Here is a 16,023-nt window from a genome sequence, read left to right as displayed (position 1 = left end):
TTTGATGGGACCTTGATGGGGATTGCATTGAATCTATAGATTGCTTTTGGGAGATTTGCCATTTTTACTATGTTGATCCTCCCAATCCAAGAGCAAGGGAGATCCTTCCATTTTCTGGTATCCTCTTTAATTACTTTCTTCAATGCCTTAAAGTTCTTGTCAAATACATCTTTCACTTCCTTGGTTAGAGTTACCCCAAGATATTTTATGCTGTTTGTGGCTATCGTGAAAGGTGATGATTCTCTTATTTCCCTCTCTGCTTCCATATCCTTTGTGTATAGGAGGGCAACTGATTTTGTGGAGTTGATTTTGTATCCTGCCACATTACTAAAGGTGTTTATCAGCTGTAGGAGTTCTTTGGTGGAATTTTTGAGGTCGCTTATGTACACTATCATATCATCTGCAAATAACAAAAGTTTAACTTCTTCCTTTCCAATTCGAATCCCCTTGATCCCCTTATGTTGTTTTATTGCTATTGCTAGAACTTCAAGTACTATATTGAAGAGGTATGGAGAGAGTGGACAGCCTTATTGTGTTCCTGATTTTAATGGAATTTGCCCTCATCTCTTATATGCCCCCTAGTCTGATCCTGACATTCACCTCTCACAGCTTACTTGGACTGTCCTAGCCCAGGGGTTCTGGGACAGCCCACACCTATTTGTCCAGGCCCTGGCCTCTACTCTACTGTCTTTGTCTCTCCCCAAATCGAAACTCATGCGGTATGTAGATGACCTGCTCGTCTGCAGTCCTTCCCTACAAATTAATCAAACTGACACCTCTGCTCTTCCAAACTTCTTGCCCAACTGGGGCTATAGAGTCTCATCTTCTATGGTCCAACTGTCTACCCCTCAAGACACCCACTTGGGACTAACCATTACCCCAAGCCACAAAGCCATGACTTTGGATACAGAACACCAAATCCAGTCTCTCACAGTCCCCTCTACTAAAGAGGAGATTTTACCATTCCTAGGAATAGGTGGCTTCTTATTTTCCTCGATCCCCTCTTTTTCCATTCTTGCTCACCCCTTGACCCCTCACATGAACCCTTTCTCATGCCATTACTAAGCCCTTTCAGGAGCTTTAACAGGCCCTACTTCAGGCCCTAGCACTACACTTCTCAGACTTCACCCTTAAACAGATAAAGAGGGATATAACCTTGGGGTCCTAGGACAGCAAACAGGACCTTCCTTTGCATCTTACATACCTTATTGAGGGTTATATCAGCAGATATTGCAGGGGAGCGCTGGCATATGGTGAGCAAGATGAAGATGGCCTCTCCATCTCTGACACCCACATTGCAACAAACATAGACAGGACATTTACAAAGTTTAGGGAGGGAGCACAGGCACTAACAAGCAGGTCTTGGAGCAAAGAAAAAGAGTAGAGAATTCTTTGTCAGTTCCTTGACTGCCTGATCCACAGTATACTGGGGCCAGGTTTAATTTGAAAGCAGTGATCAGTGTGTCTCCAAAAGACATCCCAATGGGAGTGAGGAGGTGTATGACACGGTACCCAAGGATGAGGTAGAGGAAGAAGGTCCAACGTCTGAATGTCCTGGTGTCCTGGGGGTACAGACAAGATCAGATTGAGTGGGCACAAGCTGTTCAGTACCTCCATCATCAAGCAAGAACAGGTCCCAAGCACACTTGATGGGGGACAATTCTGTATTCTGTCAATTATGTTTTAAATAAATGCTGATTGGCCAGTACCCAGGCAGGAAGTATAGGTGGGATAACCAGACGGGAAGTAGAGCCAGGCCAATGAGAACAGGATTATTCTGGCAAGAAGGAAGCTCTTTCTGCAGTCCTGTCCAGACACCAAAGAAGCAGGATGCAATCTGCCCCGCTGAAAAAAGGTACTGAGCTATGTGGCAAAATAGATAGGAATAAGGGGTTAATATATGTTATAAGAGTTAATAAGAAGCCTGAGCTAATGGGACAATCAGTTTATAACTTTTGGAGATCTCTGTGTGATTTTCTTTGGGGTTCAAAAGCTGTGGGAACTGGACAGGACAGAAAACCCAACATGTTACAAATGGAGGCAACGTGTGCACAACTGCATCCACATAAAGCCTGAGACAGCTTGGGAAGTCATTCTAGACACAAAATAACAGCATTATGCATGAAAAGCCAGAAGGTGAAGAGAGGACTATGCTCAAGAAATGAAGCCTCACATCCAATGGAATGGTCAGACGTGGGCAGCCTCACCAGAGATACAATCACTGGTATTGAATGGAAGGCAAAATCTTTCAGTGACCGAGAAAGCAGATTTGTTGCAGGTGGAATACAATGGATCTGTTGCAAGTAAATTGTGCAGGTAGTATACCAGCACAGCTAGAGCAAACACCAGGAAACCCTATTAAGTTTCAGCACCAATGAAAGGATAAATAAAAAGAAAGGTGATAGTGAGTATCTTTCAGTGAGCCCTGCGAAGGCATGCCACTAAGTAAATGCACCACATGAAACAAAGTCAGTGAAAGAGGTTTATTGGGGGAGTTGGAGAGCAGAAGAGTGAAAGGCCTTATTGGAGTAGGGACTTGAGAGAGACAGACAGACAAGAGGAAGAAGAGAAACGAGAGAAAAGAAGAGTCAAGAGAGGGAAGAAGAGTAACAGACAAGAGAGACGAGAGACAAGAGAGGTAAAGAATTGTGAAGAGGGTGAGCTGTGCCTCATGGACTCTTATAAAGGGCAAACATGTTGCATAGCTGACTGTGGAAAGGCACCTGGTGATAGGTGATGACAGAACTGCTTTGACAGCGGAGACAAGTGGCTGTGATGGCAGGAACTACCAAATACCCTTTTCCATTTTTAACCCTATAATTTAGCTCAGAATGTGGGGAACAGGGTGTCATGTAGGCAATGCACCTTAAAACTTTTCTGTGTACAAGGACCTCTAGATTACTCCGACACACTACAAGAACAAGCCTTATTTGGTAAACACACCATTTGAACACTCAAATGAATTTCAATATGTGACAACCTTTGAATTAGCTATCCATTGGTTCATTACTTTAAGTTCATTTCTTAACTCTCAGCAATTCTAACATAATTCTCTGGAGTATTTCAAGGTAGGTAATAATAAAACAAAAGGGCCAGGCGGTGGTGGCGCATGCCTTTAATCCCAGCACTCGGGAGGCAGAGGCAGGTGGATCTCTGTGAGTTCGAAGCCAGCCTGGTCTAGAAGGGCTAGTTCCAGGACAGGAACCAAAAATTGCTACAGAGAAACCCTGTCTCGAAAATCAAAAATAAATAAATAAATAAATAAATAAATAAATAAATAAATAAATAAAACAAAAGAATTATCGTCATTTTTTTGGATAATTTTCTCATTATCCATTGGACATTTCATTACTATGTACACCCAATCTGGGAAGTAAGCATAAAACGGTTAAGTATTATTCTCTTTGGAGGATTCATCTGAAGAAAATCATCAAGCAACCCAGAAAACGGAGTATAGCAAATTAAGGGCATACTTTGAAAATGCACAAGAAATTCAATTAAATTTAACTATAATCAATGGCAGCATGTGTGTCTAAAACATATTTATATACATCTTTATGTATTAGTGTAATAATAAGACAGTTTTTAACCAATTAAAATGACTCAAATGTCCAAAACTGTGCAAGTGAAAATGGTGACATTTCAAAGTCTCTTCTGAGATTCATGTAATTTTCTCTGTGGGACAGTCCTGACACAGAGATCCACCTGCCTCTGCATACCAAGTGCTGGGATTAAAGATATGGGCCACCAATGCCCAGTCTCTTTATTTATTTATTTGATTTTTGTAGCCATAAACATACAGTTTCCAAGAGTTTCTCTATGAAGCCCTGGATGTTCTGAAATACATGCAGTAGACAAAGTTGGCTTTAAACTCAGGTATCCTCCTGCCTCTGACTCCCAAGTGCTGGGATTAAAGGCATGGCCTACCATGGCCCAGCATCATGCAGTCTCTTAACTGCAATACCCAGAAAAACCAGTATCAAAAAGCATAATTCCAACATAAATTGTCACATGATATATATGTGATATTTAAATAAGAATGTGGTACTTTAAATGCTTTCCATAAATCTCAAGCATTTGAATATTGGGTCCTTATTTGATAGATTTAAGAGGTGTGGCCTTAATAGAAGAAGTGTGCTGCTTCCAGTGGGCTCTCAGATTCTTTGCAGTTGAAGACATGAGCTCTCAGCTGCTACTTCAGTTGCCTGCTGCCTGCTACCACCACTTCAGCATCATGGAATATTAACTCCCTGGAACCAGAAGCTCAAAATAAACTCTTTCTTCCTATGATTTACTTTGATCAGGATGTATGATCACAGCAAGAAATAAGTCACTAAGACACAAGGTACACCTTTGGAAATCACATCAAAATATAAATTCATGACCACATTAGCATCAATGACAATGATATGTATCCAGAGCTGGCTTGATAGATTGGATCAACAACACTCATCTGAAAAAAATTTAGTCATAGTAAGGCCCAACCAGCAAGCACTAAAAGATATAAGATAAAATCTAGTACAATCAATGTGTTAGTAACCATGGGAGAGGAAATGCCTCATGCAATGTGACAACTCTCACTTATAGGCAGAGTTTAGAAAGATTAACAAGCCTGGCACCTAGTAGTAAACTACAACAGGAGTAGAAGTGTACACTTTAATCTCTGTTTTGGCAGAATGTTACCATATACAGTACAGAGATGGATCTAGCCCCAAATTCTAACAATTTAGATACTGCAAGCTAATTCTGGGACATTATTTCGGTCTCATCAGAAAGTGTTTGATTAATGTGGTGATCACATGCATGAAAACTCAGATTTGGCAGTAGCAGCAGCAGAAATTTCTTTTCTAGATTTTTCAACCCCAAATGGCAGACCTAATAACTAGTCCATTTCCAATATTCTGTGAGTCAACCAAAGTATACAAAACTTCATTAAGCACAGTGGTTTCCAGCCTTCCTAATGCTGTGATCCTTTAATGCAATTCTTCGTGTAGTGGTGACCTCCTACTGTAAAATGATTTCCACTGCTACCTCATCGTAGTAATTATTCTAAAGTTATGAATCATAATGTAAATATCTGATATGCAGGCTAGATGATATGCAATACTTGTGAAAACACTGTTTCACTCCCAAGGGTCATTTCCCAAAGGTTGAGAACCTCTGATCTAGTAGAATATAACAAATACCTGAGAAAATGGCTTTAAGTTGTAGAAACTGAGAATACTCAGTTCTGAAAATGTTTTGGCTCTACATACATTATCCCAGTGATATTTACCATGCCTGATAAGCGAACGGACAATCTCAGGTTTCAGTTATACTGCACATTGATGAACCAGGCTCAAGTACTTAGCCCAAGTTTTGTGAGTCAATGACTTTCATCTAGCCAGTAATTTTATAGAAGTAGAGTCTGGGATTGAATTTCTCTGTGAGAGATAACAAAGACTTTTTCTTTAAAGCATACTTCCACTAGGGCAATTTAAAAAACAAAGTTTTCCAGGCAGTGGTGTCACATGTCTTTAATACCAGCACTTGGGAGGTAGAGGCAGGCATATCTCTGTGAGTTTGAGCCTAGCCTGGACTACAAGAGCTAGTTCTAGGACAGAGTCCATAGCTACAGAGAAATCCTGTCTCAAAAAAAAAGAAACCCCTAGAAACCAAAAAAAAAAAGGCACATTGAGTCATATTATATATTACATCTTTTTTTATGAGAAAGAAAGTATATCCTAATTCACTGGTGGCAATGGTATAAAAAGAAACTATAATAAATCTCCAAAACTGTGTTGCTTGTGCTATCAGTTTCTAAAATGATCTTACAGTCTTGATATCTGCAACAGCTTAGGCCATAGCTGGGATGAACTTGACAATTTGCTACAAGACCTCAGCTCCTCTTAGAGATTTGATGGAGCTGGGAAGATCTTTATTCGATTTTTCCTCTCTCTTCCTAAAAGTCTGTTTATTTGTCTTGGATCAACCAAGAAGAAACAGGTAGGTTTTAAGCAATGGTCCACAATTACTACTGCCTTAGCCGGGCGGTGGTGGCGCACGCCTTTAATCCCAGCACTTGGGAGGCAGAGGCAGGCGGATCTCTGTGAGTTCGAGACCAGCCTGGTCTACAAGAGCTAGTTCCAGGACAGGCTCCAAAGCCACAGAGAAACCCTGTCTCGAAAAACCAAAAAAAAAAAAAAAAAAAAAAAAAACAATTACTACTGCCTTGTGCCATGAACTAGAGACAATAGTTCTCAGTACGTGTAAGATGCATTCTGTTGTTCGAAGTGTCTTTTAATGTGTTATATATAACTCTCTGTCATCATGTTGATTCTCCCTGTAAAATGTGGCACAACTTCCACGTGCCTTCAGTAGCCTTTGCCTCCATTGAGTCTGGTAGACAGAGATTTTGGGCATCCATGCCTAACAGAGCCATTATAGTCAAAGTACTTCACAAAACAAAGCCCAACCTACTCTGGGGGTTTATATGTCATTGGATAAAGGCTCCAAGGCTCCAATTTATAAGTATTTTGCTCCTGACAATTGCTGTGGTTGAGATGAAGAAATGGATGGAGTCAGAGGCCACACAGAGCAATTTGGTCTGGGACTTTAGAAGGACATGCTGATTACTTTGGACTCTGTATAGAACAGTGATGACTGATGTCTTACCAGACTGAACTACACATATTTTTCATATTACTTATTATTTTAGAGCAGGGGTTAAAATCCTAATGGCTGACAGCATATAGTTTACTTTAGAAAGGTTTTCATTCAGCAGTCGTAGCTAAATGCTTCCTATTAAGAAAGAATGTTAACATTTTTTTTGATTTTGGTTTTGGTTTTTGAGACAGGGTTACTGTGATACAGCCATGGCTGTCCTGAATCTTGCTTTGTAGACCAGGCTAGCCTCAAATTCACAGAGATGCACCTGCCTCTGCCTCCCGATTGTTGGACTTGAAGTTGTGTGCCAACACGCCTGGCTGAATGTTAATATTTTTTACCCTCCAATGAACTTGGTTAACACAGCAGAAAATTTTTGGACTATATTAATAATAACTTGGGGCCTTAGCTAAGGTTCTTATTAATGTGAAGAGACACCATGACCACAGCAACTCTTAAAAAGAAAAATATTTGAACAATGTGGTAGCTCACAGCTCAGAGGTTCAGTCCATTATCATCATGGCAGGGAGCATAGGACTGTGCAGGAAGACATGGTGCTGGCTCCATCTTTATCAAAAAGCAATAGGAAGTAGACTGAGATACTGGGTGTGGCTTGGCCATATAGCAGACTTCAAAGCCCACCCAAACAATGACATACTTCCTCCAACAAGGTCACACCTACTCCAACAAAGCCACACCTACTAATAGTGTCATTCCCTAGGTGCTTATGCAGGACAATGAATTCATACACTAAAGATAGGATCTTTACTTTTCTCATGGGCTTTAGACACTAAGCTTAGCAGTGTATTCCAAAAGGGCTTATTACTTCAGAGAATTTACATTACTTTTGCTCAGCCTTTCATTCCTCCTCAGGTACATTGTCAGCCTAGAATGCTCCTCTGGGTAAGTAAGCATCTAAATATTAATAAATGTCTCATCTCTAGTACACACAGGATTGTATTTGACACAAAGACCTCACTGAGTGGGCCAAGATTCCTAGACACTGTTAAAAAGAATCGTCGTTGAGTAATTATTATCTCCAAGGATATCTGAGGTATACTATGGCATGATTCTTAGGTGTAAAATGTATTCTCATCTATGCACACATTCACATTGAAATATTTGATGGGGGAGAGTCTTCTGTTTCGTGTTAATTTCATTGGTTAAATAAAGAAACTGCCTTGGCCCTTTAATAGGACAGAAAATTAGGTAGGCAGAGTAGACAGAACTGAATGCTGGGAGAAAGAAGCCGAGTCAGTCAGTTGCCATGATTCCCCCACCCAACATAGATGCAGGTTAACATCTTTCCTGGTAAGCCACACCTCGTGGGGCTACACAGATTATTAAAAATGGGTTAATCGAAATGTGAGAGTTAGCCAATAAGAGGCTGAAACTAATGGGCCAGGCAGTGTTCAAAGGAATACAGTTTCCATGTAATTATTTCGGGTAAAGCTAGCCATGTGGAGCTGTGCAGGAACGCAGCCCACCGCAGCTCATACTACAAATATTTGCTTTTTTGTGCTCCTGATTTCAGTAACTTAAAGAAGGTTATCTGGAGTTGCCAGAGGGTGCCTGTTAAAATGTAACACAAATCATGCTGTAGTTCTGTTTTACATGCCCAACTATCTCCCAGTCTCAGTCAAGGGAAAAGCAGAATTCCACTGTAAGGTTGTAATCTGCAGAACTTTTGTCTCTCTGTCACCCTTGTGACTTCTCTGAGATCACTTCCCACAGTTCTCTACCTCCCTCCATCAGCCCCCATCATCATGCAGCCATCCCAGCTGCTTCTTCTCAAATGTGCCAGGTCTTCTCTGAGCTTCAGCATCTCTCATCACTCTACTGGAATGCACTTTCTCCTTTACTGCTGCCAAAGAGCCACACTCTCACTGCCTTATGTTTTCATTCCAAACATAGAGGATCCAGGAAACCTTTCCTGGCCACTCTGTTTCTCTGTATGGAGTGTTATCTTTGAATTTCATTTTCCCAAAACCGCTGTAGGTATGTCCTTTCTTATCACTTATCAATATGAAAATATTTCTCATAGATTTATGAACTACATGGCTAACTACACATCTGACACATTACAAAGGAATATCCATGAGGCTAAAATCCGTTCATCTGCTGTACCCACTCACCTCATCTCTGTGTCCCATACAGTGCCTGTTACAGCCTACCCAAAGTGTTTATGAGATGAAGATTAAACAAAGAAATAAACAATCTATGGGACTGAGCATATGAAATCAGACAAGTAATTATGCTTCAAAACATAAAGCTGCAAATGAAACTTCTTCCAGGGCATGGACTTAGATTTTACCGAGGCGTGGCCAACTAAAACCTTTCCAAGATGAAAATGAGGTCAACCTACCATTCCTTGTATCCCTGTTGGGAGATGGGTCCTATCCCAGGGTGTTTATGTGATATGAACTTACCACAAGTCTAACCGGATGCAGAACACAGCAGAACCACAACCAAACAACAAAACATGGAAGCTGGGAGAAGTGCTCCCCAGAGAAACTGCTGGTGTTGTCTGAGAAAAAAACCACATGACGTAGGAAAGACAACTAAGGCTGTCCTTGTGAGGTGTGCTTGTCATGTGTCATTCTGGAGTCAATCAATCTATAGAGTCAAGGCTTTCTCGGTGGTGAGCATCAATGAGGTTTAGCACTTTCTTTCAGTGTCTGGCAAATCCTTGCTTGCTCCAAGTGTGTCTTTAGGAAGACCCCCACAGCACGAACGAGAAACACAGTTCTCTTGGGAGGCAACAGGTGAAGGAGTGTTCTCAGAGGGACTTTGGAAGGTTGGGGAATGACAACAGAGAGCAGAAGAGGAGGACAGAGACCCATGTCCTGAACTCCACAGTTGTGAGACACTTTCCTGGCATTCCCAGTTTCTCTTCTCACAGAGCCCAGCCCTTTAAAAGGGCAGTTTCCTGCAAAAGGAGTTAGTTAGGCAAAGCCACAATCCCCAGCCCTACCCCCATCCCCAGGTCATACCACCCTCTTGCAAAAGAGAGGTGCACACATCTCCATCAGGGGTAGTTGTGAGTATAAAAAGAAAGGGGAATCTGGTTTGGGTAGGACGTACCTAGATGGTGTCAGTTGCTACAGGCTTTTCAGGGAGTCTAAACAGAATAAGATGCCTAAGGAAGGGTAGTTTCTCTTTTCATGGGAACTGAATGGAGCCAGGCAGTTGTGACAGAGCATGGACAGCCAGGTTCTCTCTATACCATAGAGACATGAGGCACAGCCCCATCCCCCTAGGAAACAAGGACGATTCCAGCAAGCAGAAGGACAGTGTAAGGACTGCTATTTCTGGATTCACCAAGGATCCATTTTCCCAAAGAAAGTACTTTCCCTTTGCCCTGAGTTAGCCATGAACTCTTGTTAGTTGCTTAGGCTTCAGACTTTGTCAGACTCTCTGTAAACAGACAAGCTTGATATGTAGATACAATTTTGACATTGGCTTCCATTCTCCCGTTAGGCCCTTAGAAAGGCCATTCAGTGACCCTCTAACACGGGTGCTTTGTTTGACAGCTGATCATTGCCACTATGAAGAGTCAGACAGTAGAAGGTAGATGGATCAGGCCATTCTTGTAATGCTTTTTCCAGTTAAGCCTATGGCCTATGTGTGGGTCTCCCTGACCTCTGAAGTACCAGAGGCTCTCCTCAGGGACCTCCCTGCCCAGCAGACCTTTCCTACCCATCCTGTGTCCCTCTTCACACTGTTGTGTGTATTCTCCTACAGGAGTTCCTACCGTTTTCTGAAAGCCAGAAGGTGCCAGAAGGCTTCACTCTGTTACCCCTCTTGCCCTTCCCAATCCATATTTCTTGTTTCCCTCTGTCCCACCCGCAGGGATCCTCTCTCTCACTTTGGCTCCCCTCACTTCTCCCTAGGCAGTCCCCTCCTCCACAGCCCAACTCCAGTTCCTTCCCCCACCCCAACCAGACCTGCTCAGTCCCATTACATTTTTAGATGGTACTAGCTCTCTTCTCTCACAGGCTGAATTGACAGCTGTTCCCTCCTTCCCTGCTCCACCCAGCAAACACACCCAGTGTTTTTCACAAGGCAAAGTGCTTACAGACAACATGCTATAATCCATAGAAATGTGTATTTATCAGGACAAACTTATGCCGACGGTGAGCTCCCAACACACTTATAAGCAACAGCCACTGAACGTCTAGAAATGACAACTTTATTTCCATAGTAGTGGCATAACGTTGCCAATTAGACATTTTTCACTAAGTCATAGACATGGATATGAAAATCATCGTTAAATTTCATCAAGTACACCGATGGTTTGGCTTCTACCTTGCCAATCACCTTGCCGGTCCTTTTGGAACCGTCGTCTTGGGTATATTCCACAATCTTGCCTATCAGACCATCCTTAAATATCAGGTTTAAATCTGGTCGAGGAATCTCATTGTACTCTGGCAGGATAAGAAGGTTGCCCTCTTTATAATCATCCAGAAGCTCGTACATGTATAAGATGGGATCATTTGCATAGGTAATGTAAAACCAGGCATTAAGTATAGGAGCTTGGGCCAAAACCATCCCCCTATATTTATCTTTTGAGCCATGCTCACCCTCAAATATGTGCTCCACCGCTTTGCCAATTATGGAATCAGCAAGGTTAGGATCAGGGACTGGGGATGGTTTTACTCTATCAGAGAGCACTTTAAGGGACAACACTCTTTCATCTTGGTAAAGTTCCAATCCATAGACGCAGTCTATTCCATCATATTTCACCAGATAGAGAGGGGGATTTATAGGAACCTGATCGAGAACCGTTCCTCTCCAATGGGTGATAGGCCCATCCCCTTCCTTCCACTTGTGAGAGATTCTGCGGCCCACGATGTTCCTTTGGCGCAGGGATGAAGATCTGCTCCGCTGCCTCCTCTGCGCAGGTGTTTTCTTGGTCAAATTTGCAGTCTCGGTCTTGGCGAACTTGTCACAGAACTCATGTCCAGCAGCTGCATCTGCGGGTTCCCCTTGGGCCTCAGTGGTCCAGAAATACTGGGTGCTGGTGCCTGGGTCCATAGCTGTGTTCGGGGAAAGGGAAAAGACAGTTAGCTAAAGAGATAAAGGGTTAACTTACTCATCCCCCCCCCCTTTAGATGCCTCCACTCCAGGGATCTGTTTTCTAACCGGCCCCCACCTTCTCCCACAGGAGCCTGCGGCAATGCTGGACACCTGGCTGGGTGCCTGTTGATGTGCTGTGCTCTCCTGGGTTCCCTGGTTCTGTTGTGAAGGGCTGGAGAGCTTCAGTTGGGCAGTGGATATGGAACAGGATATGGACCTCCGAAATGCCAGAACCGGCGACTCTTAAACTCAACCGCTCGCGCGCCCCGCGCCCCCCGCGCCCCGCGGCCCCCCCACCCCGCGCCCCATCTGGCCCTAGCAAACCCGTTTGGAAGCAGAGTGGAGAAGCGGGACAAAGCTCCTCTCCTTGCTCCACCTTGCCCTTCACCTCGGTGTGCTGAGCATCCCGGCTGAGGCTCACAGCTCTAGCCTACTACTCAGGCTGCTCCCTGGTACCCACCTCCGGGCTTCTCCGAACTGGTTTCTGAATATGCACGGGGCTCCTATAGCCCAGTTCCTGCTGCCTGCAGTGGATGTCCTCCCAGCGCGCTCTGCTTGATCAGGGATCGGCTACTCTGTTTCCCCTGTCCGCTCCGTGCCCTCCCCCTCTGCTCAGGCCTGGAGCCCACCTAGAAGCTCGCCTATCCAGGTGTTCTGTTGTGGGGTCCAGGGCTCCGCATGCCCTTATTGGACACGTTGCTGCTACCTCTGTTTAAAACCCGCCTTGAAGGCACCAGCCTAGGCAATGCTCCTAGGAGCCTGAGGGGATAATCCTCCCGCCCATCAGGGCTGCCCTGAAGGGTGGCAGGACAGGTAACTGGAGCACCGGTGGTATCCTGAGGCTCTTGGCTTTTTCAGCTTTCCTCTTTTGGAGGCGGCTGCCCTATCACCTTGGAATTCCAGCAGCTGCTGCTCCTCTCTCATTCTGTATATTTATTTGTCTGATTCTTTTTATGCTTTGGTTTGCAGGGCTTTTTGTTGGTGGTGGTGGAATTTCTTTCTTTTTTGTTCTCTCTCTCTCTGTCTGTCTCTGTCTCTTGTCTATATCTCCTCTTGCATTTCTTTTCTGTCCAGTGTTCGTTACTGTGGTTCCTTTAAAGTCCTTTTATTTCTTTTGACTTTCTCATACTCTTTAGCTCCACCTTTCTACTTTTTTGCTTCAGATACTTTTTTGAAATTCTTTAAATGCCCCCTTTCTCCCCCAAAAGGCAGGGCCACTGCTTTGGTCCAAAATTGTGCCTAAATTAAGTTCAAACTGAACTCAAGATTTCTGGTAGTTAGATAAAAGTCAACATTCTTCAGGAACTAGTGAAACTGGCTTGCCAGCTAAAAGAACTCATTTTCTTTGCCTTTGCCTGGAGGGTCAAATGGCTCCACAGTGACAGATTCCTATGATTGCATACCACAGTCCCTGCTGGCCTTAAAGCTATTTCAGTCCAGAGTCAGAGATTTGTTAAACACTTTGAAGCACCTGGCTCCTGGCCTTCCTCACTTCCACATCTATCCTAAACTCCTAGGCCTCACCAGATCACAGTTTCCCTACCCTCAGCTACTCATCTTCCTGGTCCATGCCCTGCTTTCCTAGCCTTAGCTATGTCTGGTCTCTTTCCTTTTTGCACTGCTCTGGATTCTTCCAGATGCCTCTTGATGTTCTCTTACCTACCATCGAAACCTTCCCTCCTTACCATGGAGCAGGCAACTCAGTAGTTTCTTAATTGTGCCCCTCACTGACACTGTCAAATTCACATGCAAACACAAAACTCACTAAGTTTGGTCATAAATAATACATCATATTATATACACTATGTGCATATTTATAAATATTCATTTATTAATATTCACTACAAATGATTTTTGCCTATGATGACGTGGATATCCAGTGCCACATAAACCCAGTGTGCGACTCAGTTCAATTACATTAGGCACAGGCTTAATTTCTTTGTATAACATACTGACAAACATACCTCTTGTGTGTCTAGTTTTTTTTTTTCTTCCTTCCTACTTTTCTTTTGTTTTTGTTTTTCAAGACAAGGTTTCTCTGTGTAACTGTCCTAGCTGTCCTGGAACTTGCTCTAATAGATCAGGCTGGCCTTGAACTCAGAAAGATCTGCCTGTGTCTCCCTCCCCAGTGCTGGTATTTAAGGCACTTGCCACCATGACCAGGCTACTCGTGTTTCTTTAAAGTAATATATATGGGTACATTAGATCCAAATACCGGTTTTAAAGAAATACAGGCTTGTTTTACCTGTAAATTATTGTCATTGTGATTTCAACATGTAAAAAAACTTGGGTTAGGTGCTCATACATGCTATGGGTATGATTCATTTTTCTGTACTTTCAGTTTATATATATTTTGTGGTAGACAGCTATAATTCTGGAAATAATATTATATGTTATATGAGGATGCTTTCTACTACATTTAAGTAAAACCAAATAAAGTGGGTTTTTTTTTCAATAAATGGAGTATTTTTTGGACTGCTTGACAAATGGAGTGGGTATTAATCTAGGAACTCAGTGTTAAGAACTGAATTATGTCTCCATCAACTTATATTTTGATATCTTAGCACTTAGCCCCTAAGAATGTGACTTTTTATGGAGATTGGGCCTTTGTAGAGGTAATTAAGGCAAATTCAATCATGTATATCTGTTCTAATCCAATATAATTATAGTTCTTATAATAAATCAGAATACAGAGACACTCAGATAAAGTCATCTGAAGTCAGAAGGGGAGACCAACATTTAGAAGCCGAGAGAAATTCCCTGAATACAGATAAACCCTTTATTTGGGGTTCACAATTTTGAGAAAATAAGTATTGTTGTTTAAGCCACTGAGTCTGTGCTACTTTGTCAAAGGAGCCTTGCATGCAAATACCCTGTTATGCCACCAACAGCCAAATTCTCCTCTGTCTCCTATTTTATGTTCTCACGTTCACCCTAAGATCTTAGAACTGTTCACCAGTTTAGCAAATAAATGCTTTCTCATTCACAAACACTGGGACAAAGAATTATTTCATTGTAAAATCTTATCAAAAAATTCTTTCAAAATTATTTTGTGTTATCACAGGTCATTTGCCTCCCTTTGTAATATAATCCCCTCAAATGCGGTTCTCAGTTATTTTATATCCATTTGTATGCTGATTTAAGAACTAAGCACATTTAACTAATAATGTAGATTCATTTAGCTAATATGTTTATCACAATGTCAGTCACACAAATGGTCTTGGTATTATACAACAAAGAAATATTGATACATTCAATTCAGAAGCTATTAAGGGCACCAACAATATTCATAGCATCTGAGTTATTATTTTGAAAGATAATTGAAAAATTTCCAATTTTTCTTGCAAAATTTGTTTTTCTGGTACCTTTTCTAACAATTTGCTTATTTGAAACCTATTAATGCCTAATTTTCTAGCTATTATTGTACTTCATAACATTTATCATGATGTGTCCTTTGGGGAGTTCATTTCTGAAAGTCTTCAAGAATTGGATCAACTGCATTTATGATTATTCTTATACATTCATAGTTTTGAGTTGTGAAACCTCATAAAGGTAACCACTAGACAGAGACTAGCATACTAAATGTTCAGGGCATCAAAGTTCGTATTGGCTTTAGAAGCTCATTCTGATCTCCTGTGTGGGAAAAAGCTTCTGAATGCTTGTTGAGGGTTATTAGTACAAAGGTATTCTGGAATAACTGATGAGTATAGCCTGCGTGCCGTTTTTGCCAATTACATAAAACCTTTGATTTTAAGTTATAAAGTATTTCTTCTGTTACCATCCCAGCTAGAAAACTGTTGATTTCCCAATGATGGTCTCTTAGAAACTAACCACAAAAGGTCCAATTTCCCAAATTCTTTTATTTTATCCCACCTTTTACTTTCACCAATCCATATATGTTTTAAGGTCAATCAGATTATCCTTACATTCACTTTTCTTGCCATTTTTTATTCCTTTCTCAAACTAACTGACATTATCTTGCCATCACTGTTCTTTGGTTCTCACTGTCCATAATTATATGCTTATTGTCTTTCTTTGAAACAGTTATTGTTCTTCTGCCAGGCCAGAATCCTCAGAATTCTATAATAGTTCCCTCATTTACATTTTTTTAAATTGGTCATATATCTGTTGATAGATTTTTAGGTACAGTCTACAGACTAAGCCTATATGATGGAATTGTGTGGATCTGTAATACAAACTTATTTGGAACTATGAACAGAAAATGTAATATTGAGGACCTAGGCTCATACAGTTCTGTGATCCATAGCCCTAGCACAATTGCTGAGCACCCTGACTCTG

General features: G+C 41.9%; 1 protein-coding gene across 1 annotated transcript; it reads right to left on the bottom strand.

The window, feature by feature from the left end:
* Positions 1–10,869: 10,869 nt before the first annotated feature.
* Positions 10,870–11,682, bottom strand: LOC130867528 (spindlin-2-like). The gene has a single exon (XM_057759570.1). It carries the CDS (start codon positions 11,680–11,682, stop codon positions 10,870–10,872), a length of 813 nt encoding a protein of 270 aa, XP_057615553.1.
* Positions 11,683–16,023: the final 4,341 nt, after the last annotated feature.

This window comes from Chionomys nivalis, chromosome X (genome assembly GCF_950005125.1).
Source record: "Chionomys nivalis chromosome X, mChiNiv1.1, whole genome shotgun sequence".
NCBI classification, from domain to species: Eukaryota; Metazoa; Chordata; class Mammalia; order Rodentia; family Cricetidae; genus Chionomys; species Chionomys nivalis.
Note: the sequence above shows the minus strand (reverse complement) of the source record. Positions and strands in the feature narration are given on the sequence as shown.